This window comes from Osmerus mordax, chromosome 1, assembly GCF_038355195.1.
Source record: "Osmerus mordax isolate fOsmMor3 chromosome 1, fOsmMor3.pri, whole genome shotgun sequence".
NCBI classification, from domain to species: Eukaryota; Metazoa; Chordata; class Actinopteri; order Osmeriformes; family Osmeridae; genus Osmerus; species Osmerus mordax.
Window position 1 is genome coordinate 10,381,897 of NC_090050.1, and position 24,380 is coordinate 10,406,276.

Sequence of the window (24,380 nt, forward strand, 5' to 3'; positions counted from 1 at the left end):
GCGCAGGAGCGGTGCGCCGGCTCACCCGCCAGCACAGGGGATCAGGGCTACCTCGGCTCTCTGACGGCCGCTCACATTACAGAGGGCTGCGGCAACACCTTTATTAAGAAACGGCCTCTCTCTCTCTCTCAGTTACCCCCTCTGAGTGGTGCAGATTCCAAAATAGCCGTGGGAGGGGGGGGGTGTGGGGAGCCTAAACCTCTCCGTCTGACTGTTGCTTTCTATGTGGCGGCGGCCTCGGGGTCTGGAGGTGTGTACCGTACTGTGCTTGTGTGCTCGTGTGGGTGGGTGGGGGTCGGGTTCCCGGCGTGAGTTTTCCCCGGGGAGTACGGGTCTTTTCTTCCCCCGTGGCAGATTGATTCTCCTCCCCGAAGGGGGGGGGGGGGGGGGGATGGATGGCGGTGACCTCTAGAGTGGGGAGCTTCACTGCGTCAAGAGAGCTGTGAGGCAGCAACAGCTGACAAGCAGGAGGAGGAGGAGGAGGAGGTTGTAAGGGAAAGGGAAATTAGCAGCGGGAGTGTTGTGTTGGAATTGCTCGCTCCTTAGAACGTCCGAATGCCAGTGCTCCTGGTTGGACCGTACTGGTCTTATCTCAGTATGCCGTTTCCCCGGGTGAAGGACGCAGCTGGGAAAGAATGACTCAGGTCTGATGTTCCGCTGTTAAAAACCCCGTACGTGTCGGATTCCCTTCAGTCCGCTGGCGGTTGCCAGGTTTTCGGGGCCGGGAGTGGACCTGGCGTGTCATGGGTGAGAGGTTAGTGGCATCTCCGTGGTCACGGCGGCTGGCCGTCAGACACGGATCAGGGGGCTGCAGGAGCCACCTAAGTCTGAGTCATCCTCTCTCCGCACCTCCATGCGTTCTGATCCCAGTGGCGGGAGAGGATCGGGAGCGGCGCCGACGCTCGCTCGTCTGCACGCGACGCCGCTCCGCTTCTCGCCGAGCGGCCGGAGACGGAACGCACCGGCCTCGCTCTTCATCCCGGTCCGCCGTCGCGCCCGACCGAACGCGGGTACCGTCCAAGCCGACCCCGACGCCGGTTTGCGTCGCGGTTCCCGTGGCGTGGGACGGGTAGGGAGAAGCGCCCACAGAGCGTTACAGTAGGAACGGAAAGAACAAGGTCTCCGCGTAACAGGCGCAGTCCCCTTTCCGTCAGGCCGGTGGGCAGGGTTGGACAGCAGGTGTTTCTGAGAGCCACTTCTCCAGGGCCGTCGCTTGCACTTACACCTCAGCATTGGCGTTTTGAACCATGAATGGTGTACGGGAGGCAGACAAGGAGAAGACATGGAGCTGGCGGTGTCACAATGCAGCCGAGCTGCAGCTTGACCTTCTCTCCATTCATCTGGGGCGTAGCGGAGAGCACTTGTCACTGTTTCAGTCGCTGCTTTTTCCCCCCCCAATAAGGTCACTTTGCGTTCAAAATAGGTAGTGGAAAATACATTACCTTGGAGCATGGTGTCCTGTTAAAGAATACACATTTGAGTACAAATGACATACAAATATTTAAATGCCGAGAATATGGACATGGAGGATGTTGAAAGGTTGGAAACATCAATAAACATCCTAATCCTTGCTGGTCTCGGTGGATAGACCTCAGTCAGACAGAGTTCAGGGGTTCCATTCTTGTCACATCCTGCAGCACACTTTGCTGTGTCATACTCACTGCATGCAGGCTCCCATACATGAAATTGGATTTGGCGCTTAAATGTTTTCTTACACATAATTGTTGGAGAGGAACAGATAGGCCCTCTTTATCTTAGACAGCGGTGATGGATTGATGAAGACAAAGGGGCCATTGTTTTGTGTAAAGTACCGTAACAAAGCCGTGCTAAACATTCCAGATTGAAGGCTGGCTTAGAATTGGGTAAAGTTGGAGAGATGCAGACGACAATAGACAAGCTGAGGATTCTATATTTGTTTATTTGTCCTCACGCAGGAAGGTCTTCACTACTGGATTTATCAGACTTGATCCTGAGCAAGTTGTGCCCTGTAAGCTGTCATGTAACTCCTCCACTCTCTGCCTGGCAACAGATGTTCTGTTTTTTGACTCTCTTCACCTGAAGTGACATGGAGACATAAGGCCTCGCGCTCTAGATAAACAGATCAGAGTTTTCAGTTGTTTTCACTTTGTTTATTACTGTGCAGATTAGGCTTGGGACTCAGTGATATTGAATGATGGGGAATTTGGGATATTTGAATTCGCATCTGTTTACACCCACACTAGTTGCCACCCAGCGTATTAAACTACAGTTTATCCCAGACATCCCATAATATGAATGTGGGCTATCTGCAAGTCCAACCGCTTCAAACAAGAAATAACAGAGTTTGCGAATCCAAGTCGCTATGACATGTCAGACCTCAAACAAACATTTTATGACATTTGTTTTTCACTCAGGAGCTTTTTCCACGTTAGACTTTGTGCTCGTAATCGGAGAGTCGCTGCAAGTAAGCGGCCCCTTCTTTAAATAGCCGTCTCCAGAAGACCTGAGTTTGCAGTGTGGCGTTGACAAGATTTATAGGCCCTGCAATTTATGTGTCTTACAATGTGCTCTAAGCCCTGGGAAATGTTTGCTCTTATGTAATAGTGGCTCCCTCTTAAAAACGACACAGCAGCAACAGCGCATTGATTCATTTCCAAAACCTTGACAGTCATTAGGCATTGTTTTTACTTCACTCTGTCTGTCCAGCAAGTATACTGTCCCCCGGGTTCACTCTGTCTGTCCAGCAAGTATACTGTCCCCCGGGTTCACTCTGTCTGTCCAGCAAGTATACTGTCCCCCGGGTTCACTCTGTCTGTCCAGCAAGTATACTGTACCCTGTGTTATGGACGTGTCTTCCCTCCAGTGTTCTTATCGAGCATCCATAACTCCACGCAACACATCCTCTATCCTCCATTGTGTGGCCATACAACCCCCCTATTCCTCCCGTCAGCAGGAAGCCCACCAATTATCTTGGTGAAGTACTTCTAGTAGCAGCTGGGCATGTTTATGTCTGATAACAAGCCCTGACATCAGACTGTACTTTACAGTAGAAGCTTTATGACTGACCCCCTCATATGGAACACCACAGCTAAATCGTTTGGTGCATTCTGCAGCGTGTCTTTACTTTGAAGCCATATCAACAACAACAAATTTACATTTACATTTAGTCATTTAGCAGACGCTCTTATCCAGAGCGACTTACAGTAAGTACAGGGACATTCCCCCGAGGCAAGTAGGGTGAAGTGCCTTGCCCAAGGACACAATGTCAGTTGGCTTGACTGGGAATCGAACTGGCAACCTTTGGATTACTAGCCCGATTCCCTCACCACTCAGCCACCTGACTCCCGTGAATCAGTTGCTCAAATGAATCAGTTGCAAGTCTGCCTGTTTGCCTCTGCCCGGTAGCTGCTACTGGTGCATATATTTCCATATTAAAGCAGGAGCTGTTGAGAAGACACTCAGCGCAGTGGACTCTAACTGAGGTGGAACTGGGTGACTGCAGTGCTTCCTCAGTGAGCAGTACCCATCAGAGACGCTTAATCACTACCGGCCATGCAGTCCAGCTCCTAGCTGTCTACATGTTGCCATTCATTAGCTCCCTAAAGTGCCTACAGCTAGCTAGTGTCTGGCCAACACAACGGGGCAGCAAGTCTGGGGGGGAGAAACTCCTTGAAGAATTAGCGTACACTGATACACGGCTTGTAGTGTGTGTGTGTGTCTGCCCTCTACACTCACCTTCCGGATGTCTCTGTTGAGTTTTTGAGTTGAGTTGAGCAGTGCGGTTTGTACCACAAATACTTTGTGCTTTTTTTTTTGGGGGGGGGGGGGGGGGGGACTTTGACCTTTGTCAGAACTAAACTGAACATTGTCTGTACCACCAAGACAAGCCAAAAACCAGACTTGGACTGTCGGGCCTACGAGTTAAGTCAATCCTCGGTGCTTTATCTTCATCATCATCATTGTTATCTTCATCCCATTCCAGTATGACTCATCATCATGTCAGCACAGGTCAGGATGTTGGCAGGAATGTTGCCAGGGCCTCCATCTGTATCTGCTCATGGCAATAACGTCACTGACAATACTAATAATCCCAAAGTGAAGTCTGTAAATATAGAGTGATAGATGTGGAAGTGGAAGACCGAGTCACTTCGAGACCACACCCACATTGTCACTTTCAACCAAGTGTGAGCGGCCCCTTGGTGGAAGGCAGACTGGCTGACTCGTGCAGCTGTTTCACCTGACTGACACCACAGGAGTCAGTGATTCTGGTACTGGTTGTAGAACTGGTTCTGGTACAGGTTCTGGTTCTGTTGCTGGTTCCGGTGTTGGTGCTAAATACTTAAATGTTGTGTACAGCACAGTGTACAGTAGTGGACAGTAATGCTCAGCATCTGATATAGGAACTCCAGGAACAGGGAAAGTGCTATCTACCATGGCATGTTACACCCCTGGGAGTGCTTGTTGTCACATAGCCTCTACAGCAGAAATACTATGGTATTCATAACAGGGATAGAGGCTTTAGCGCACTCTGTCTCTGCAAATTGTGCTCCCATTCAGAGATGATGCCATGGAATTCCCATTGGCTGAAACCAATGGATTTGACAACACAATGATTTCCTTAGCTTATGTTATTAGTCCGGCATGATGATTTCCCATCCCAGGGTTAATCTCTTCCTCCTCTTGTAGGGAGACTAAGGTGGCTGTCTGACTGACTGGCTGTCTGGCTGACTGACCGACTGGCTGTCTGGGTGACTGACTGGCTGTCTGTCTGGCTGCATCAGCGCAACAGCCGCTCTAGATTTATCTCCATTACTTCTCTATCATACTTAGACTGTGTGCTGAATTTAATTAGAACAATCGCTCCCCAATGAGTTTTACTCACTGATCTGTAACAAGAAGAGGGCACACACTCTTCTCTGTCTTCTAATGACCTTGCGGATGTTAGCCACTGGAGCGGTCTGTGTGCACGCGCACACAGACCGCTACATACTTAATGTTGTTAGTGTAGGATTGTCTGTGCGTCCTGTGTGCGTTTGTTACATGTTAAGTCGGTCGGTCCTACTTCATAAGAAGACACATTTAATACATTGTTTACAAAGTCTTCTTTCAAATGAAAACAATTATTCTTGTCCTATTCACGAACCAGCATATAACCATCTGGCCGCGTTGTGAAAACGAGAACAATTCCAGCCACGGCATAATTCAGTTTCATGGGCGATGGTGAAATATTGAAATCAGACGACCGAAGAGGCCCCCTTATGTCGTCGTCTTGCGGTAATTTGATGTCTATCTCCTTGCCAGATAGTCAAATCAAACAGGGACGTTGGTACGTGTTCGTACCCAGCCCTGCCCGTCAGCGTACCAGCATCTGTGACTAGCCTCAGCCCTCCCAGGCCCGGAGCAGGAGGGGGGGTGGGGGGGGGGTATTAGGGGAGCCAGATGCTGGGCTCGGCATTGTTATATGACAGATGTTGGGCCTCCGAGGAAAAGTGATGGGGGGGCGGGGGGGGGGGGGGGTGACAGATTGTTAACAAATAGCCCCACCCCCCTCCCTCCTCCCAACACGCGCCAGCGTGATGTCATGAGCGCCAAGCCAGCCCGACGTATTATCTCATCGAATTGCTGGATCACCCGTTCAGCTCAACCTGTGTGATTATCTGATATTTGTTTCTATCTTTATCTTCTGGTATGTTCTATTCCCGGGTCAATGGATCGCAAACAATGGACCTAATGAACGAAATCGTTTCCTGTCTGATCCCCTTATGCCTAATACTTTCCCTCGTATCCTTAACCTCTATTTAAGCCATCCTATTTACTTGGGACCTTTGTAAACACACACACACACACCAGCTCCCTTTAAATGCACCTGCTTAGTTGGTGAGTTGCAAAGGGAGACCACCTGGCTTTGCTTCAGGCTGTTTACGTGTCATGACCTGCTGACCCCCTTCAGGAGGTCACACATCCGGGTCAGGAAGAAGAGCTTCCTGCTGGGCTCTTGCATCACGGCTCCAAGCCTCACGACACAGAACACTTGGGTCATGGAATCTTTAACAACGCCATTTGTCAAGAGTAGCTGCATGGACATCAGTAGCATGTCTGTGATGATGCGTCTAATGATTAGCCCCGAGTTCCTGTCCCTCCTTAGGCAGAGCAGCGACGTCCTTTCCCAGGGTTGTAGGGGACTGAGAGACTCCTCATTTAGAAATGGAGCACAGCATCCAGCACATGGGCCAGCACAACACAACACGCAACACCACACAGCACAGCAAAGTACAGCACCACACCACAGCACACAGCGCCACACAACACCACACGACACAGCACAGCAAAGTACAGCACCACAGCACACAGCACCACACAACGCCGCACAGCAAAGTACAGCACCCCAGAGCTCGGCACGTGTCCGCCAATGCCTTTTGTCTTGACCCTGCTTGTTTCTGTTGGCCTGAGGTAGCCAAAACAATTCCACCTGACAAAAGATACTTGGACGATATTGTATTCATATCCATAGTACAGTAGGTCTCTCAACAAGGGGATACCACGATAGAGGGAGAAAGAGAGACACAGAGAGACAGAGAGAGAGAGAGCGAGAGAGAGATAAGGTGGCATCAGCATTCAGGCAGAGCCGTGTTAGGTCAGCCACCCTGACATGTTGTTTAGGCTCTCCTTCCTTCTACATGGAGGGGCTCTTTCATAGGCGTTGTCACCGAAAGACAAGATCCATTAAAGGTTCCCTCTCTGTAACAAAGGCAGATCACTCAAGTCCTGGTCCCCCGGTCAGCGATGTGAGAGAGACGTGGCGTGTAATCTGCAGCACTCTCTGTAAAGGCCCGGCAACCCTGGAGCAATTCTCGCTCGCCTTTCTTCGAAAGCCCCGCTATCTCCCGTGCAAACAAAAGGCTTTTCTGCAGGGAGGCGCCGCACGCTCTTCTCTTCAGCCACCGAACGCCGAACTGACCGCGAGCTCTACTCCTCCGTCCTCCGGTGCTTGTTTCCAAAATAGACGCCTTTTGTCGGGGGTTTGACGTCGTGCATTTGTGCCCGAGCTTGACAGCCGCTTTCATCGCAATTAGAAAAAAAAACGACGGCTCGTCACCGAAGAAGCTCTCAGCCGACTTACGCAAGACCTCACCCCGGACCTGGTTCCAAGCCTACTGTATCCGTGAGATGGAGACCCCTGTAAAGCCCGGGGGGAAACCCCATGCCCGTTCGTGTACTTATTTTCACTGTCGGATGGAAGCATCTCGTCTGTGAGTTCGAGACTTATGCTAAAGCCAGACATTTTACGTCAGGACACAAGCGTTTTTTCAGGAAATCAAGAACGCCGTGAAACCTTTCAACCCTCTCCGTCCGAACGTTGGCGCGTCTCTCATCGACCCCCGGCGAGGCGTTCGGGGGCCTCCTCGTCTTTGTATCTTTTCACGTTCCTTCCTCCGGTTGCTGCGGCGGAGCTCTTTGGTTTTCATCCTGAAGCCTTTGCGCCTCCCGGACCTCTGGCGTTTTCTATCTATTAGGAAATGAGCTCTGCGAGGCCATTCTATCCACTTAACACCCGGCTCCTTCAAAGACCGTGCCGTTCGAAGCAGCTGGGGTCCGTGGAGTACGGGGGGAATTCCCAATGTCCTCCCGCCTCCATCCCATCTGCCTTAGCAGTCAAGCAGCCATTTTGTTTGGACTGCCTGAAGTTTTCTCAGTTCTTCATCTTGTTACTTCAAACCCGTCCTCTCGGTCACCGTGCCCATGAATCGTATTAGAGACGAGTGAGAGAGGGCGACCTGTCAAAACGTCAATTGACGTCGTTAATCGCATCATGTGTTCACAGTAATCCTGTTGCCCGTTTGTGGACGCGGCGACCCAAAGCCTGGGCTCTCCGTGGGGTACGGGACACTTAGTAAGTCTACCGACACGTGTGACTTCATACCGTTCGATGGCTCTGCAGTTCCGTTTATGTCTGCTAGGAGGCGCTGGCTAGCAGTGCTCGGCGCAGTGGGCACGGTGCTCTCACGGACGCGGTGAGTAGGCTCAACAGGAGAGACCGGAAGAAAGAGAGCGACAGAGAGAGGAGAGAACCCCGATTTTGCCCCCGCCACGGACACCACGGACCCCCCACATCTGCCAGACCGCTTGAGATCAGGCTGCCTTAATCTCGGAGCAAGTAGCAATTATTTTGGAACGGGATGGATGATGAAGGTTTCTGTGCCCCGCTGCCGTCTGAAGAGCCAGGCCACTTCCTGGAGTGCTACCCCTCCTAACTGGGTCTCTCCAGGGTGTCACATTAAGATGTTCCCCGCGCCCTGTCACTGTATATCCACCCGTTTTTTTTTTCGCTCTCCGTTGGACGGACACACACACACACACACATGCGCACACTTGCACACATGCACACAGAGAGAGAGAGAGAGAGAGAGCAGAAGCCCACTCTAAATGGTTCTGCAGTGACTCATCTATTGACTTGGGCTCTCTTTGAATTGTGTTAAAACTGGCTTTGAACCTTCGAGCGGAGCGTCAAAAGAAGCAGCAGAAGGCCCCCTGGGCCCCCTGGCCCCCTGGTCCCCCTGGCCCCCTGGCGCCCCTGGCCGTGGCTCCGCTCACGAGCCGGACCTCGCCCACGGTGTGTGAGGATCAGAAAGAACGGCAAGGAGGCCTGGCATCGTAACGGCTCCGTTTGTCATTAACACGATTCCAACGTGCGCGGCTTCGTTTGTTTACGTTTGGCGCTCATTAAATCCATTAAAGTGCCCCCTTTTTAAAAGATTCAAAGCCCTTCTTTCATAATTCAAACTCGGATCGCTCGCTCACGTAACCTACCGCATTATTTAACACGGCGTGTTTACCAGCTTGCCTTTGGAGTTAATGATTTACTTAATGTGCTAATTGTGGGGCCATACGCTGACGACTATTCCCTTGCTCATGTGCAGCGCTGGCCAGGACCACGGGAGGGACAGATGGGTGGGCCAGAGCGATGGCACATCTCTGCTCGGAGTTTGGCTTATTCTGAAGTTATTCTCCGTTTACTGTTGTGTCTGGGAGATTTTTGGGTGCCATGAGCTCTATAATGACCGCTGTAGTTAGACGTAGTAGTAGTTTGAACTGTTTTCGGAAAAGGCAGGTAGGTTCATCGTGTAGTTTCTCCCGTGTAGTCTCTCTCCCCTCTCCTCCTCTCTCTCTCCCCCTCTGTTCTCTCTCTCTCTCTCACACACAACCTCTCATGGTCTCTCTCTCGCTCTCTGTTTCTTTCCAGAGCTCTCCATCACCATTAAAGCTGAACTAGTGCAGACCAATCTGCACTTGATACGCTTGTGGTGCATTATGGGAAAGATGGGAAAAAACACATGGCTCTTGGTAGAGGACTCAGCCTCTTGTGCTGGATGAGCCTCTGTGATTGCGTAACATCCGTGACAGCAGCAGCCATTTGTCGCAGGTTGAACAAAAGAACAGTGAGGATATTTCTCAAAACCCACTGACTCACCCATTCCTGTCTCTGTCCCACTCTCCCTCTTTTCTCAATCCCACCTCCCCTTTCTCCCCCTTTCTCCCCCTCTCTCCCCCCCCCCTCTACCTCTCCCCCATCTCCTCCCCAGTCTGTCCCCACACCCCTCCTCCTCTCCTCTCTCCCCTCCATCTCTCCCTCACCTTGATTCTCCCACCCTCACAGAGCGCCGTGGCTGTAGATGGCCTCCATATTAGATTCTATGTACCATAAACACACTAGGATGCATCAAAAGCGTCCTAGAAACCTGAGTAGCCCTGCTCTTGGACCGAGCGCAAAGACGTGTCAAACACCTGGCCCTGTGCAGGTCCACTTCATCATCAGCCTATCGGCCATTCGACGATCAAATCGGTTGAGCTTTCGCGTGTCGTCGGCGAGGCGTTGTCCGACGAATGACCCGTGTGAGGCCCGTTTCTCTCCCCGCCCCACTCCTCGCCCCTCCCTGTCCCGCCCCTCTCCTCGCCCCTCTCTGTCCCTCCCCGCCCCTCTCCTCGCCCCTCTCCTCGCCCCTCTCTGTCCCAACGGGGGCCGTGCGTCGGCTACCGTGTGACAGCTGCTGGGGTTCAGGGAGCGGGGCAGACATTGATTCGTCCTGATGGCCCACGTACTGAGACTGTAGGAGATCGCCCCCCCTTCCCACCCACCACCTGTCGTCCGAGCCTGTCCAGCGCTGCTCTGTCAACTCCTGGACAGGAAACGACAGTCTGGGGAACGAATGGCGTGTCGGACTTGCGTGTTGAACATGTGGAGCTTCGCCGTTTTCTTGCTGGTTAAAAGCAGCAACTAATCAATACTGTATTGATGTGGTTGCCATGATGACTGTACTACTGTTGCTCTGCTGCATAACCTCCCATGTTTGATGTGAGGGATTTAGCCCATTTGGAGGTTGGGCAGACTGGGATAGAGTGCGTGGGGGCTGTGCATCCTGAACACACCCACAGTGAGGAGGCCCAGCCAGCACAGCTTACAGCTGACAGCCAGGAGAGCTTGCTCTGCCCTTTAATATTCATGAGGAGCTGTATATAGCCCAGGCTTCTGGGAGTGATCAAAGTGTGGCATGCTGGGGCAGGGGATGAGGCTGGGGTTAGTGCTGAAGATGAGGCTGAGGATGAGGTTGAGGCTGGTGCTGAGGCTGGTGCTGAAGATGAGGCTGAGGCTGGTGCTGAGGCTGGTGCTGAGGCTGGTGTTGAGGCTGGTGCTGAGGCTGGGGCTGAGGCTGGTGCTGAAGATGAGGCCCCCAAATCGATTTCCAACCACATCCCCATTCCTAACCCCATCTCCAAAACAATCTCTATATCTTACCCTGTCCCTAACCTCAGCCCCTTGGTTCTCTCCATTTCTTGAGCCTCTGTCAATTCTAGCGCCTGTATTCCGACTGTGACTATGGTCCTTGCTTCAGCACTGTGACACTGGCACTTGTGACTGTGCACATGTGACACAACCGAGAGATAGCGAGAAAGAGCGTCAGAGAGAGAAAGGGAGAGAGAGTGCTCGAGAGAGAGAGAGCGAGAGAGCGGAAAGAGAGCAGAAAGAAAGAGGAAGAGAGAGAAAAGGGAGAGAGGAAGGAAGAGAGAAATCCTCCCGGTGCTACGCTGCGCTGCTGTCGCTGGCGTCAGAGCCCCGGAGAGCTGCCTGCCTGGCCGTTAGCGCGTCCTCGCCCCCCTCAGCTCAGGCTCAGCTCCCCTGCAGACAGACAGACGCATCCTCCTCCTCCTCCTCCTCGTCCTCGCCTCACAATGAGGCTGGCCACAGCAGCAGAAGCAGCAGCAGGCAGCCCGGGCTGTCCTCTATCAGGTCCCTCTCCTCTGCTTCTCCGTCTCTGAGTCCGCATTCTCATCCTTATCTCTCTCTCTCCTCCCCCCCTTCTCTCTCATCCCTCTCTCTCTCTCTCCCTCTCTCTCTTCTCTGTCTCTGAAGGAGTAACGGGGAGAACCACCATGTAGAGAGCGGCAGCGAGGACTAAGGAACGCAGAATGGGAAACTCCACATGGAGCGGCTCTGTACTGCAGCCGTGAGAACGGGGATCCTACTTGCCGGGACCTTTTCCGCGGGGCTGTCCTAACCGTGACCTGGATGGTCTCTCTTCTCCTGTCCTCCCCGACTGATCTGCGCATCGATTTCGCCACATCCTGGACTGGAGGAGCACTCCTCGGACCCAGAGATTAGTCTTTTTCCGTCTGTGTTTCCCTCACCGGCCACCACAGTGGCACCCTTGTCTGTTTTTCCCCTCTCGATTTTGCATTTTCCACCCCGAGAAAGAACGAATCTTCGACCCGGCTTTCGATCGACGCTCTGAGCAATACGACCCACCCGCCGTTCGCCATGGGGGAAATGACAAACAGTGATTTTTACGCCAAGAACCAAAGAAACGAGGGCAACCATGCGGCAGGCTTCGGGTGCTCCGTCCTGGAGCTGCGCGCCCTCATGGAGCTCCGGGGCCCAGAGGGGGTGGTCAAGATCCAGGAGGACTACGGGGACACGGAGGGGCTCTGCGCCAGGCTGAAGACCTCTCCCACGGAAGGTGAGTCCATGTCCCCTCTTCACCCCCCTCTTCACCTCCTCCTCCTGTTCATTTGTGTGTGTGTGTGTGTGTGTGTGTGTGGGGAGTCAGGTGGCTGAGCGGTGAGGGAATCGGGCTAGTAATCCGAAGGTTGCCAGTTCGATTCCCGGTCATGCTTACTGACGCTGTGTCCTTGGGCAAGGCACTTCACCCTACTTGCCTCGGGGGAATGTCCCTGTACTTACTGTAAGTCGCTCTGGATAAGAGCGTCTGCTAAATGACTAAATGTAAATGTAAATGTGTGGGGGGGGTATGGTTTACTGAACCCAGAGGTAGCATGGAAAGCACACATCAGGTGTTTTTTTTTCTCGTATAAAAAAACAACTTGAAAATAGAATATATTTATGACCAGCGGTGGCGTTAGTAGAGAGAGCATGTATGCAGGTGCGACAGTACATGCTCTACTTTGTCACTAAAGAGCTGTGAGGCAACGGAGCGAGTATACAATGAATGTTTGAGGACAGATTTTCAAGAAAAGAGTCTTGCCAGGAATTAATGTTTAAATACTTCCCAAATGCTCTCTGTGACACATTTCCCTTTAAAAATGTTCAAGATGGATCTATTTCCTGTGCCCTTCTGGACATTTGAATCCCTTTTCAGTATTTATGGGCTTGCTCCCTGTCACTGCCCTCTTGGTTTTCTGTAATGTGATAGGACAACAGCGACTGACGATTGTATATCCTGCTCCTCCCAGTCTATACGCCACTCCAGCTGACACAGCTGCTATGTTTCTTAGTGAGACTGTACCACACACAGTAGAGAAGTCAAATAGTATAAAGTATGACACATAAAACTGAATATACACTCCATTATAAGACAAACACGGCATGAAACTGAAATAAACCTCAATCCTTTCCTTTTATCACCTCCTGCATATCCTTATCTGTCCCACAGAGACTCTCTGCACTGGAAGGCGACTAAGAGAGATATTATTGAATCCTTTTTTTGCATTGTGACGGTTTATGCGCTTCATTTTTGTGTCTGTAGAGAAATTGGATGTCGTGGGCATATTAGCATGAGTGGTCTCTTTGGTTTATTGCTACAGTCAGAAGGTCTGCGACTGGCTCAGTCACTCCATACAACATATGTGACCACCGAAATACGATCGCTGACATTCGCAGAGCTTGTCAACACACCGGGTCTGTATGATGTGAATAAGCCCCATGGGCCCTGCCTCTCAAGTGAAAGCCCTTTAACAGTAAGTCCAATTAACTCTCTCTCCTAGCTCCTAGCCCCATGGCAGTAACACATTAGGGTTAGACCAGGCCCTGAGATGACCAGGGTTTAGGCCCGGCCATGGTAATAGGGCGGTTTAGACGGCCTAGCTGTGTGGTGAGGGTGAAGTGTGGGGGATGACACAAGAAGTGCTAGGCCTTAATGAAGACAAACGGGCACATCTAGTGGTGTTAATACGCTGGGTGGTTGGATCTACGTGCTCTCTCCCTCTCTCTCTTTGTCTCTCTCTTTGTCTCTCTCTTTGTCTCTCTCTTTGTCTCTCTCTCTCTCTCTCTCACTCATTATCTCTCTGTTTCTCAACCCCCCCACCCCTCTCTTCCCCTTCACCATGTTCTCAGTTTATTTCTATCCAATCATTCTCCCTTTGACTTTCCTCCACTTTCTCCCTTTTCTCTCACCTGCTGTATGGTGACTGCTTTTCACAGGCTCTGCCTTGCCTGCGGAAGACACCCTATTTATTTGTTGAATTAAAACATAAAAAGATATATATGCATATTATATTAAATATAATATATGATTTATATTATGTAAAATTCCTCATTTGGGACTGAATTCCTAAACCACATTCTCAATGAACTGAAAACAGAAGTTTTCAAGGGACCTGTGTTGTAAACCAAGAGTTTGGTCCTTTGAAATATCCAGAACCTATGAATACCCCGCCACACATGTATGTTTGCATCCCTGTGTGTAAAGTATGCCTCGGGGTCATGTACGGATGTAGTTACCTCTCTCCTGTTCTGTAGGTGACTGCAGGGTGAAACAGCTTATGTTTCCCAGAGGCACCAGGAGTCATTCTGGGGGTAGCTAGGAGCCTTGGGCAGGACACAGTCCACATGGAGGGAGGTTGGACATATTCCAATGCTGGCGGGGGGGGGGGGAACACAATCTTTTTATTCTTTTCCCATCTGCACACGCAACACTAAAATAACCTGCACCTTTTTCAACATGAGTCATATAGAACAAAGGCAGAGCTCCACCTAACCCTTTTCCAATACTCTGCCCGTCACCCTGTGTTCTCTTGTTATGCTCCCCTGTCATCCCCCCTCCCATCCCCCCCCCCCCACTCATCTTCCTGAATTTCTCTCGTGTCATGCTCCCCTCCCCTCCTCCTGCTTCCTCCTTCCTCACACCTCTCCACCCTCCAAACCTGTCTGACACCCTCTCCTCCCCTCTCCTCTCCTACATCCCCTCTCCTCCCCTCTCCTCCCCTCTCCTCCCCTCTCCTCTCCTACATCCCTTTCTCCTCCCCTCTCCTCCCCTGTCCTGTCCTCCCCTCTCCTGCATCCCCTGCCCTCCCCTCTCCTGCATCCCCTCTCCTCTTCTCCCCTCTCCTCTCCTCCCCTGTCCTACATACCCTCTCCTCTCCTCTCTTCTCCTTTCCTCCCCTCTCCTCTCCTCCCCTCTCCTCCCCTCTCCTGCATCCCCTCTCCTCTCCTCCCCTGTCCTGTCCTCCCCTCTCCTGCATCCCCTGTCCTCTCCTCCCCTCTCCTCCCCTCTCCTCTTCTCCCCTCTCCTGCATCCCCTTTCCTCCTCTCTCCTCTCCTCCCCTCTCCTCTCCTCTCCTCTCCTCCCCTCTCCTACCTCCCCTCTCCTACATCCCCTCTCCTCTCCTCGGCTTGCCCCTCCCCCTCCCAGACACCCTCTGCTCCCATTTCTATTTCCGTTTGATGACCCATTATGTCTCAGTGGAGCACACGGCCTAGCCTAAATGGACCTGCTCTACATGTATAACCTTCATTCTCGCGGTGCACACTTTTCTTTTCGACCGGGAACAGTCTGAGATACCGGTTGCATTCAGCGTCTGGAACAAGGTTATCGGTTTGATTGCCACGGAGAACAATCCAAAATACTGTGCTTCAATGAGTCAACCACAACGATCCACATCAGACCGTTTTTCTGTAGTAGTAGTTCTCCCAGTGCTCACAAGGGTTTCCTCCACAAATAACCTCAATTTCCCAAAACATGCAGAACAGATAACTGTCGTGCCCATGTCCCTGGCCCAGCATGAGTGGGCACTTGGACTTGGCCTCAAATCGATATGGTTGATTACTGCCCTCGGAGTAAGGACTGGAGGATGCACAGGAAAAATGTCATCGGTGGACATTCGAGTGTGTGTGTGTGTGTGTGTCGCCGCTCTCAGCATGACGTCAAATCACGTGACGCATAAAGGATTTCTTCTAAATCCAGTATGTGGTCCGGAACCGGTGATTTTGATGCTTGGATCCATTTTCGTCACAAACTGTTTTGATCCTTTTTGACATTGTTGTCAACGACAGCGTTTCTCTTCGGCTCTCCTCGGTGCATGGAACAGGAGGAGCTACGAATACAACATCTATCTAAGAATACAACAATTGTATTTTATATTTAAATTGTTGTATTCTTAGATAGTTTAGTTCTTAGTAATAGTTAAACTTTTGTACTTTTACTTAATATAAGATTCGTATATGTTTAGTGTTTTGCACCTCCCTACCAAAGTAAATTCCGTGTTTGTATAACATACATGGCGAATAAACCGAATTCTGATTCTGAAGAGAAGGGGGGCAGTTGAAAGAAGGTGGAGGAGGAGGAGGAGGAGGAAGAGAGGGGTAGAAAACCGATGTGTGGCTACAAAAGAGCGAGGGACGTGTGGCTACAGCTCCGCACACCGGTTGACTCCATTTCCTGTTGCGAGGCCCACCGCGTGTCGTTGGAACATTGTCCTCTTAAAGACTCATCCCTCACTCTTATTGGCTCTCCACTCCCCCCCCCCCCCACCCCACTCTCATACTAATCTAGTCCTCAGCCCGTGCATCTCTCGTTCCCCCCTGACACATCCTATTTCATCCCAGCCCCACGAGGAATTGCTCGGGTGGAGCACAATCTCTTTTAATAAGGACAATTTCTCCCGCTCGCAACTTACGCTGTCCTCGTTCCGCCAGCGATTCTTAAAAAGGAGAGCGGGGAGGGAGCAGTGGGGGTGGGGGTGGCTCTCGGAGGACAGATTACAAAGGATATGGGGCCAATTTTCGACGGAGAGAGATGACGCTCTCATGCAGAGATGACCTTGAGGGTTTCGGGGGGCGGGGGGGGTACCGTGTTCCTTCCCTGACACAGAGCGCCCTGCGACCTGGGCGTCGGCGCTCGTGGATAGGAGCAGACACACTGCTGTGTCATACGGCGGATTTGGGAAACGCTGGACAAGGTCAAGGGTTGATCCGATGAAAAGCGAAAACATGAGGCGCGCGCGTGTCCACAGCCTAGCTGGAGAGATGGGTGGATACATGTTCCTTGGATGCGAGTACAGTCATTGTAATTGAAGTGTTGAGTTCAGCCCAGTGAACAATACTCAGAAAACAATATCGTTCCGATTTCATGGTTACACACACCCATTAAAGCGAGCGAACCTCATGTTATCGAGTTATTGTCCCACTCTTCAATTATAGAGTCATTATTATTAAAACGATTGCGAAAATAAAGGCGTTTAGCAATTTGTTAGTCAGCGGCACCTAATCAACTTAATGGGCGACCTCAATACTGCTGATGAACTGTGCCGCACTTCCTGTTCATGTTCCCATCAGTCATCTCTCCCCAGTCGTCCTGGCTGGATCCCTTTTAGTCATGGTGGAGGGGTCTCTCCCCAGGGGTGGGAACCGGCCACGCTCCCCAGAGATGGAGGCTCTGGTGGGGCTCCGGGAAGCAGTCTGGACAGAAGCATGCACAGTCCCTGTGAGGAATGACAGCTGATTCTCCCTGCACTGCATGGCTGAATCCACCATGGTACCTGCTGCTGCCGGTCAGAACTAGCAGAAGTGGGACTGGGGCAGTATATAGAGGGTTGCTAATCCTGTTGTTGTTGGATCAGCATTGCGGTTGACCAACAGGTTACTTCCTGTTAGTGAGTAGAGACAGGAAAGAACACATCATTAGCATTAGCAGCCTGTCCCCGTACCATACCTGTGGCTGCAGTGTGTCCAGGTGACCACCCACTCACTTATCTGGTCAGTGTTAATGTCATGTAAACCGCTTTCTCCATGGATGATCCCAGTACATCAAATACAAGTGCAATGCCTGGCCTCACTGTATATATTCATATGCTTATACAGAAAGCGTAATGCCCAGACTCTAGACATTACTCTAGTGCGTCGAAAGATAAGATAAAACGTTTATTCTAGGGATGTCTTTCCGACGATGATGAATTGAAGGTGACCGTTAAATGAGAGGGGCTATGTTGACCTGACAACTTGCGTTGGCATTTTAGCTGATATGCAAAATTCCGTTTCCTCCTCTCAGCAGTAGTCTGATTGACCTCTGGCAATACTGTGGATCAGGCTGACTACCCCTGTCCACCGAAACGACCCCTGTCTAACGCAACAAGTCCCGCCCCCTTCAGGCCAGCACTTGCGTCTTTCAAAGCTGGCGAAAATACGACCTCGTGGCCTGCACTCAGACGCGGGCAGCCAAACAATGGAGACCATTACCCTGCATGTATATTTCCCTTACCTGTCATGATTTTTTCATGAGCCTCTCAGGTAGTTTGCATTGAAATGCCCATCTCCATTGTGTGCGGGGAAACATGATCGTGACACCCATATGGGACGACAGCACAGGGCCACAGTCACTCTCCCTTTCAGCCCGCTGGCTTTCCTCCCAGTCCCTGGAGTGTGGGTTGGTGGGGGGCCGGCGCGAGACACAGTTTCAGTCCACAACGGCCTTCCTCTATGTCGCAGTGGCGGGGCCCCACCAGGATTCACATGAGTGGACCTGATGACAGGTTAGTTAGGAAAACGGCGAGCACTTTCAGGACAAATGATTATTTGTTCATTGGTCATTGCAAAACGTGATGGATTGATTGCGTGACTGACTGAGGGGTGGACCAGGCTGAGGTTACCGGCTGAAGTTACCGAGGATACTTCAACTTGACAGCTCGACAACCATGTCTACACACACACACACACACACTTACACACACACACACACACACACACACACACACACACACACACACACGTACTCAACACTAACACACTGACGACAGATGTCTCATTAAGCTGCAGTGTGGACATCAACAGCACTACTGGGTTTCAAGCATCAGGAATGAAACAGATGTAGGATGTCTAACGAGTCATTAAAACTCTGTTCTCCTCACTGACCTTTGTTTTTGTTAAGAGGAACGACATTCTGGCAAGAAAAGAAATGAGGGCCTCATACAGAACAGTACAGAATAACTTACAAATCCTACATGGTATACATATTTAACATCTGAGTAACATAACGATATTGTCATTTCTTTAACCTTATATCCAGTATATATATACGTATATATATGCAGAACACAGTATATGTCTCAGTAAATATATATCTGAATATCTCAACCTGAACTTTCAACTCCTCAACTCTTGACGGTAGAGCTATTGAATAATAGCTCATTAGCCTACGCTCTGAGCAACGTTTCTCTCACCTTTACTGAGATATTTCTCACATGATTCAGACTCTACAGCACCTAAAGCAAACACTGCAGCTCACCCACTCATCCATCAACCCCCACACAGCCTCTCTCTCTCTCTCTCTCTCTCTCTCTCTCTCTCTCTCTCTCTCTCTCTCTCTCTCTCTCTCTCTCTCGCTCTCCCACCTCTCTCTTGCTTTCTCTCTTTTGCTTTCTCTCTTTCTCTATCACTGTATCTTTTGCTCTCTCTCTTTCTCTATCACTGTATCTTTTGCTCTCTCTTTCTCTCTCACTGTATCTTTTGCTCTCTCTCTTTCTCTCTCACTGTACCTTTTGCTCTCTCTCTTTCTCTCTCACTGTATCTTTTGCTCACTCCTCTCTCTCTCTCTCTCTCTCTCTCTCTCTCTCTCTCTCTCTCTCTCTCTCTCTCTCTCTCTCTCTCTCTCTCTCCTTCCCCAAGCTCGTGCACGGGTGGCTCTGCTTGCTCTTTCTTGGGCCGCTTCCTCCCTCCAACATCTCCTGGACGTTTCGCTGCTCATCTCTCCGCTGCCGCCGCCGACACCTCCTGATGGGAGACCTTCGTGCCAATCACCTCCACTCGCTCAATGGAGCTGGAGGACCATGTCATCATCATCATCATCATCTGCTCGAGTGCGGGCAAAGCAAAGCTGCCATATTAATTTGTGTCAACTGTCATTTGTTTGTAACCACGGCGACCACTGACCCAGTCCCGGCACCGCGGGCTCTGGTGAGCACGTGCGAGGCTCTTCCCCTGTGATCGCACCGGAAATCGCTTAGTGTCACTTTCCAGCCCATTGCCTCCAGGACGGTGCTGGGGCCCTTGGGGGGGGTGGGGGTGGGGGTGGGGGGGGTGGGGTGGTGGATGTCTCCGCCCGCACTGCCCTGCCCGCCTGAGGGATCAATTACACCGTGGCCCTCCTCACTCGGAGGAGAACGATGAGCCAGGGGGGGCGCGGGGTCGGCGCGATGTGGCGCAGCGCTCGGGACTGGCGTGGGCCGACGGCCACATCACTCCTCTCGAGCTGACTGGCTGGCTGGTTGAAGGGGTAATTGTGCCCTAGCCCTCCCACTTCCAGGCTTCTCTTGACAGTGTGAGCAGAACGAGGAGGAGATTTCCACATCTGGCTCCATGAGACAGATCATGGCCGCACACTGAATTAGCCGAAGATGCATTGTGGGTAATTTAGTGCATCACAATGACTAGTGTACCTCAAGCTGTCAAGGGCTGTCCTAAATAATCATCCCCAGCAAGCAGACAGCTCCCCCCACCTCGCTACCCCGAGATGGTGGAGGAATAGAAATGGTTTCCAAAGGACATTCTCAAGGAGACAGTCAGACATTTCTCGGCAGCCTCAGAGAGCCATTATAGAAACTCCTGTAATTAGTGACCTATCAAGTGTGAGATTAGTATTTCTTGAGTTGCGAGGAGGATTCCATGTTCTACCTATCCTGTGCTCTTTTCCGAAACGACGTGGGCTTCACAGTGCAAGTATTGATTCGGAAAAAACAACGTCAATATTTTGTATCATCACTTCCCTGTTTCCATGGAAACTAGTTTTGGACATGGCGCCGCATAGTGAAAAATGTGAATCTGTAAATCTGACATTTTGTTCCGGAGACAGCCCACTGTGGTGTCATCAATGCTGTGTTTGTGACTCGTCCACTGTACAGTGAAGGAGCTACGGTTTACGCCATCATCGAGTTAAATATTCAAGAGCACTGCCAGTAGAGAGGAAGAGACCCTTACTCAATGCACCCTCCGTTTCCTCCCAGCATCCCCCAGGACTAGGTTAACCCCACCACCATACCTGTTCTAACATGAAAACCCTGTGTCACAGGAATACCTGTGGTCATTTGACGCCATTGTCTACTGTACAGTTACATCGCAGTTCCAGATGGTTTTATTGTGTTTTGACAAAGGACATCTGAAGGTCACCTCTCTCTCTCCCCTTCGCGTTCCCTAACAAATTCCAGGCTCGTTCCCCCCCAGTAGTCAGAAGCTCGTATAGCTGTCTCTCTGAGCTAAGCTGCCCCTCACGTTGTCAGGTTCACGGCAACTGACAAGTCTTTCAATCCAGCCAGCAGGATATATAGGGTTTCCATAGCAATCCATTTTTAGCCCAGAAAAAAAAGCACAACCGCTAAAATATGCAACATTGTTCACTCTCACATTGAATAGAATCTCTCCGCAGCTGTCAAGAAAGACAACTGCGGGGTTTTAAGTACACTGTTCGTTAGCATTTTTGCTGGAGTGTCTGTGACAGTTACGTGACCGATTTGCATACAGTATTATTGCACATAGATATAATCGAGCAAAAAAGTTATTGGATTCCGGTTTGGTTTTAAATATTCAAATTGCTTCAAATGGTCAGAGATGTCGGGTCTTTGATCCTTCCTAAATACTGCCACCCAGTTCCCCAGTTCTCTCTACATCTGTGTGACGACTTCTCTCATTACCAGCGGATGAGTGTCCTGGTATTATTACAGCCAGATCAATGAGGGGATTCTGTTGTAGTTTCACTCCCTCAAGTCTAAAGACCCACACGCTCTCCCGCTCAGTAATGAGGTCTGCTCAATTCCTTCCCTGTTCATTTGAGAGTGAGGCGCAAACCAGCACTCTGGCCTACCAATCCTCACTTCCCTGTTCGCTCTCCTCTTCTGCTGACTGGAGAGGGCTGAGGGGATTGGCTGGGCTGAAGAGGGACATGAACTGGAATGCAGAAAACGTCCCGTCCTTTTATAGTACAGTGTTTGTTCTGTTGGTCCTCCAACCCATCTCTGTGTACTTGAGCCAACTGCTCTGTTGTGGTTATGGGATGTGGGACAACAGCCAGTCCAAGGAGTTGGCTCCAGCTTATACACAACACAGTTTGCAGTCCTTGAAATCTCATGTTCTTGATGTGTCGTAAGAAGACTAATTCTTAGTGTTGTAGCTCATGTGGTATACTGCAATGCATTCCTTGTAAATTATTGTGCTTTCCAAATTATATTGCATGCTATAATGCTTGGTACATGACATTGTTTGAAGAGTGTCTTGTTTAATTCCACTGTGGCATAGCCATACAGTGCAGTAAGTAATGAATGTAATATGCAATGATTTTGAGGATTGATGAGAGCAGAATATATATCCCGAAGCTATTAAAAAGCACAATATATTTCATAGGTTAAAGGACCTGCGATAAACACTCTCCCATATGCTTTTTCATACGAAGAGGAAGGCTGGGAAAAACAACATGTTGTTCGCAATATGAAATGTTTATTCTTGCACAGGGTAATTTGCATTCTAAAACTAACATTCTGCAGGCATCAATGGGCAGATTTGAATAGAAATTGGTTTGGAACATCTTCATGTTTACCGCCACTGTCTATAGTAAGCGTCGTTTTGGAAAGAGGAAAAACAATGAAGAAATGAATGCTAATGCCAAAAGGGGGTAGGAAGCCCCTGCTTGTGACCTGTGCCTGTGTTAGCTGGTGAGTGATGCTGGTGGGGACCTGACGTCGAGGGCTGCTAGCTGTGTTAGCTGGTGAGTGATGCTGGTGGGGACCTGACGTCGAGGGCTGCTAGCTAGCTCGCTGCTCGGCTGGCCAAGCACAAGCCTGATTACACAAGCGGGGCAGCATCCTGCGATGCTGCGCTCAGCCTCCACCAATGGCGAGAGAGGACGGTTCCCCGAGGCGAGGGCCGGGGAGACACGCTACGCGGGATCTGACGCTGTGCTGAGGAGATCAATGGGAGAGCCGGCTCGATCCTCACACAGAGACAATTAAAAGGGAATTTTTAATGAGTCTATTTATAGCCCGTCTGTTTTTATTTGCAACCCGGGGCATTCTCATACGACACGCGGGGACGGTTTCTCTGTGGCCCCCTCTGTCCTCCTACTCCCCAGCACCAGTGTGCTTCTCCCTAGCTCGCTCTCTTTCTCTTTTTTCCCCGCTCTCTCTCTTCTCTATCTATCTCTGTTTTCCTCTCTACAGTGTATCTCTCCTCCCCTCTCTCTATCTGCCCCATCTCTCTCTCTCTCCTTCTCTATCTTGCACTCTCTCTCTCTCTCTCTCTCTCTCTCTCTCTCTCTCTCTCTCTCTCTCTCTCTCTCTGTCTTCTCCCTCTGTCTCTCTCTCTCTCTCTCTCTCTCTCTCTCTTCTTTCTCTGTCTCTATCTCTCTCTTCCCCCCATCTGTAGCCATCTCACTTCCCGCTGGGCTAGCTGTGTGTCTGCTGTCATAATGTTAAGCATTATCTGTCACCACAGTAACACACCCGCAGCATTCCTTCTTATCATCAGTTTAGGAAGCAAATCAGGGGGAAAATCCTTCCAGTGACTCGCCATGCAGAATATAGTGACATACCAGTTAAGGAAAAGGCTGTAATCTGAGATCTGAAAAAAAGGTTTTCATGATTATGATAATTCATTTCTTAGACACGAACAAATGTTATCATGGATGTACCGTCGATGACAATTGTTGTCGTGCTTTCCCCTCTAATGTTGAAGTACTGCTGAACTTGCGTCTTTTTTTTTTCGAGTGACAAATTGGCCAGGGACGAGAGCGTGTCTGTCTCTCTTATGTCTGATGGTATGCAGTAAACACAAACGTTACCAAACTAACACCCCTGATCCCTGAGCTGTGTGGAAGTTAGCAGCTGACATGGATCTGAACTGGGCCTGCTTCCTGCCTCTGGCATCCAGGATCTGGCCCCAGATCAGTAGCTGATAGGATGAAACCACCCAAACAGAACACACACTCCCAAACCCATGTACACACGGTAGACACCCATACATACATATTGCACATGCCTGCACACACACGGGTGCAAATACATGTACAGTACCAGTCAAAAGTTTGGCCATGTGTCCAAACTTTTGACTGGTACTGTACAAAGTGCACACACACATACACGCAAACACACACGCACACAATATTTAGAAATCCTGCCAATCCTGTTTACCCAGCAGGTGGCTCGTATAAAGGTCTGGCAGCAGATCTTGAGATCTGTCCCAATATGGGAGGCTACTGGGCCGTGTCACTGCTGTTTTCATCAACAAGTGGCAAACCACTGGCATCATTGTATTACATTTGTGTGGACAACAATGTGCACCCTGGTCTCCAATTACAGGAAATGACATTCACACATAGAAATATAAAAATTTTAACAAGTTATTATAGACAATTCCCAGATTTGTGAGTGTCTCTCCTCCACGGGTGCTGCTCGTGAAAGTGAGAACATTTGCTTATGCTGCTGGCTGTACTGTAAATGCTGTACTGTTCAGTAGTAAATTAGTCAGTTTAATCGTACTTGCTGTCAGGACAGCATCTTACTGTAGCATTGCTGCAGTGTTCCTAAAAGGAACATTGCTCCCTGGGTTCTGTTATGTTCTGTAAGGAAACTGGCAGTGATGAAGTCCCAGGGTAAGAGTACAATACAGAACCTTCTAGATGTTACGGTTAAAGCTAATGAACGGATGTTTTCTTCCATGCGTCAGGAAGACACTCACCATGTTGCTGCTTGTTTACGTCGGCTCATTCATCTTCCTTCCAGGAGGAGTAATCCTGGTTTATTGCTAAACAAATATTTGAAAAAGCAAAGTGTGGAATGCAAAGCATGCCGGAAACAAGACAATGATTTATGCCACGCTGTGTGGTCCCGCGGCAAACAGAGCCGATCTTACGTTCGGA

At 50.3% G+C, this 24,380-nt stretch overlaps 1 protein-coding gene across 6 annotated transcripts in view; it reads left to right on the plus strand.

The window, feature by feature from the left end:
- The window catches only part of atp2b2 (ATPase plasma membrane Ca2+ transporting 2), a 70,489-nt gene that overhangs the window by 14,077 nt on the left and 32,032 nt on the right, over positions 1 to 24,380 (plus strand). For 5 of the 6 annotated variants that reach the window (XM_067246840.1, XM_067246872.1, XM_067246865.1 and 2 more), the window contains exon 2: positions 11,387 to 11,990. In XM_067246840.1, coding sequence (XP_067102941.1) covers positions 11,792 to 11,990 — 199 coding nt within the window. In that variant the 5' untranslated portion in view covers positions 11,387 to 11,791. Of the gene's footprint in view, positions 1 to 608; positions 645 to 11,386; positions 11,991 to 24,380 lie in introns of those variants that run through there. The other variant, XM_067246848.1, reaches the window with a different exon arrangement.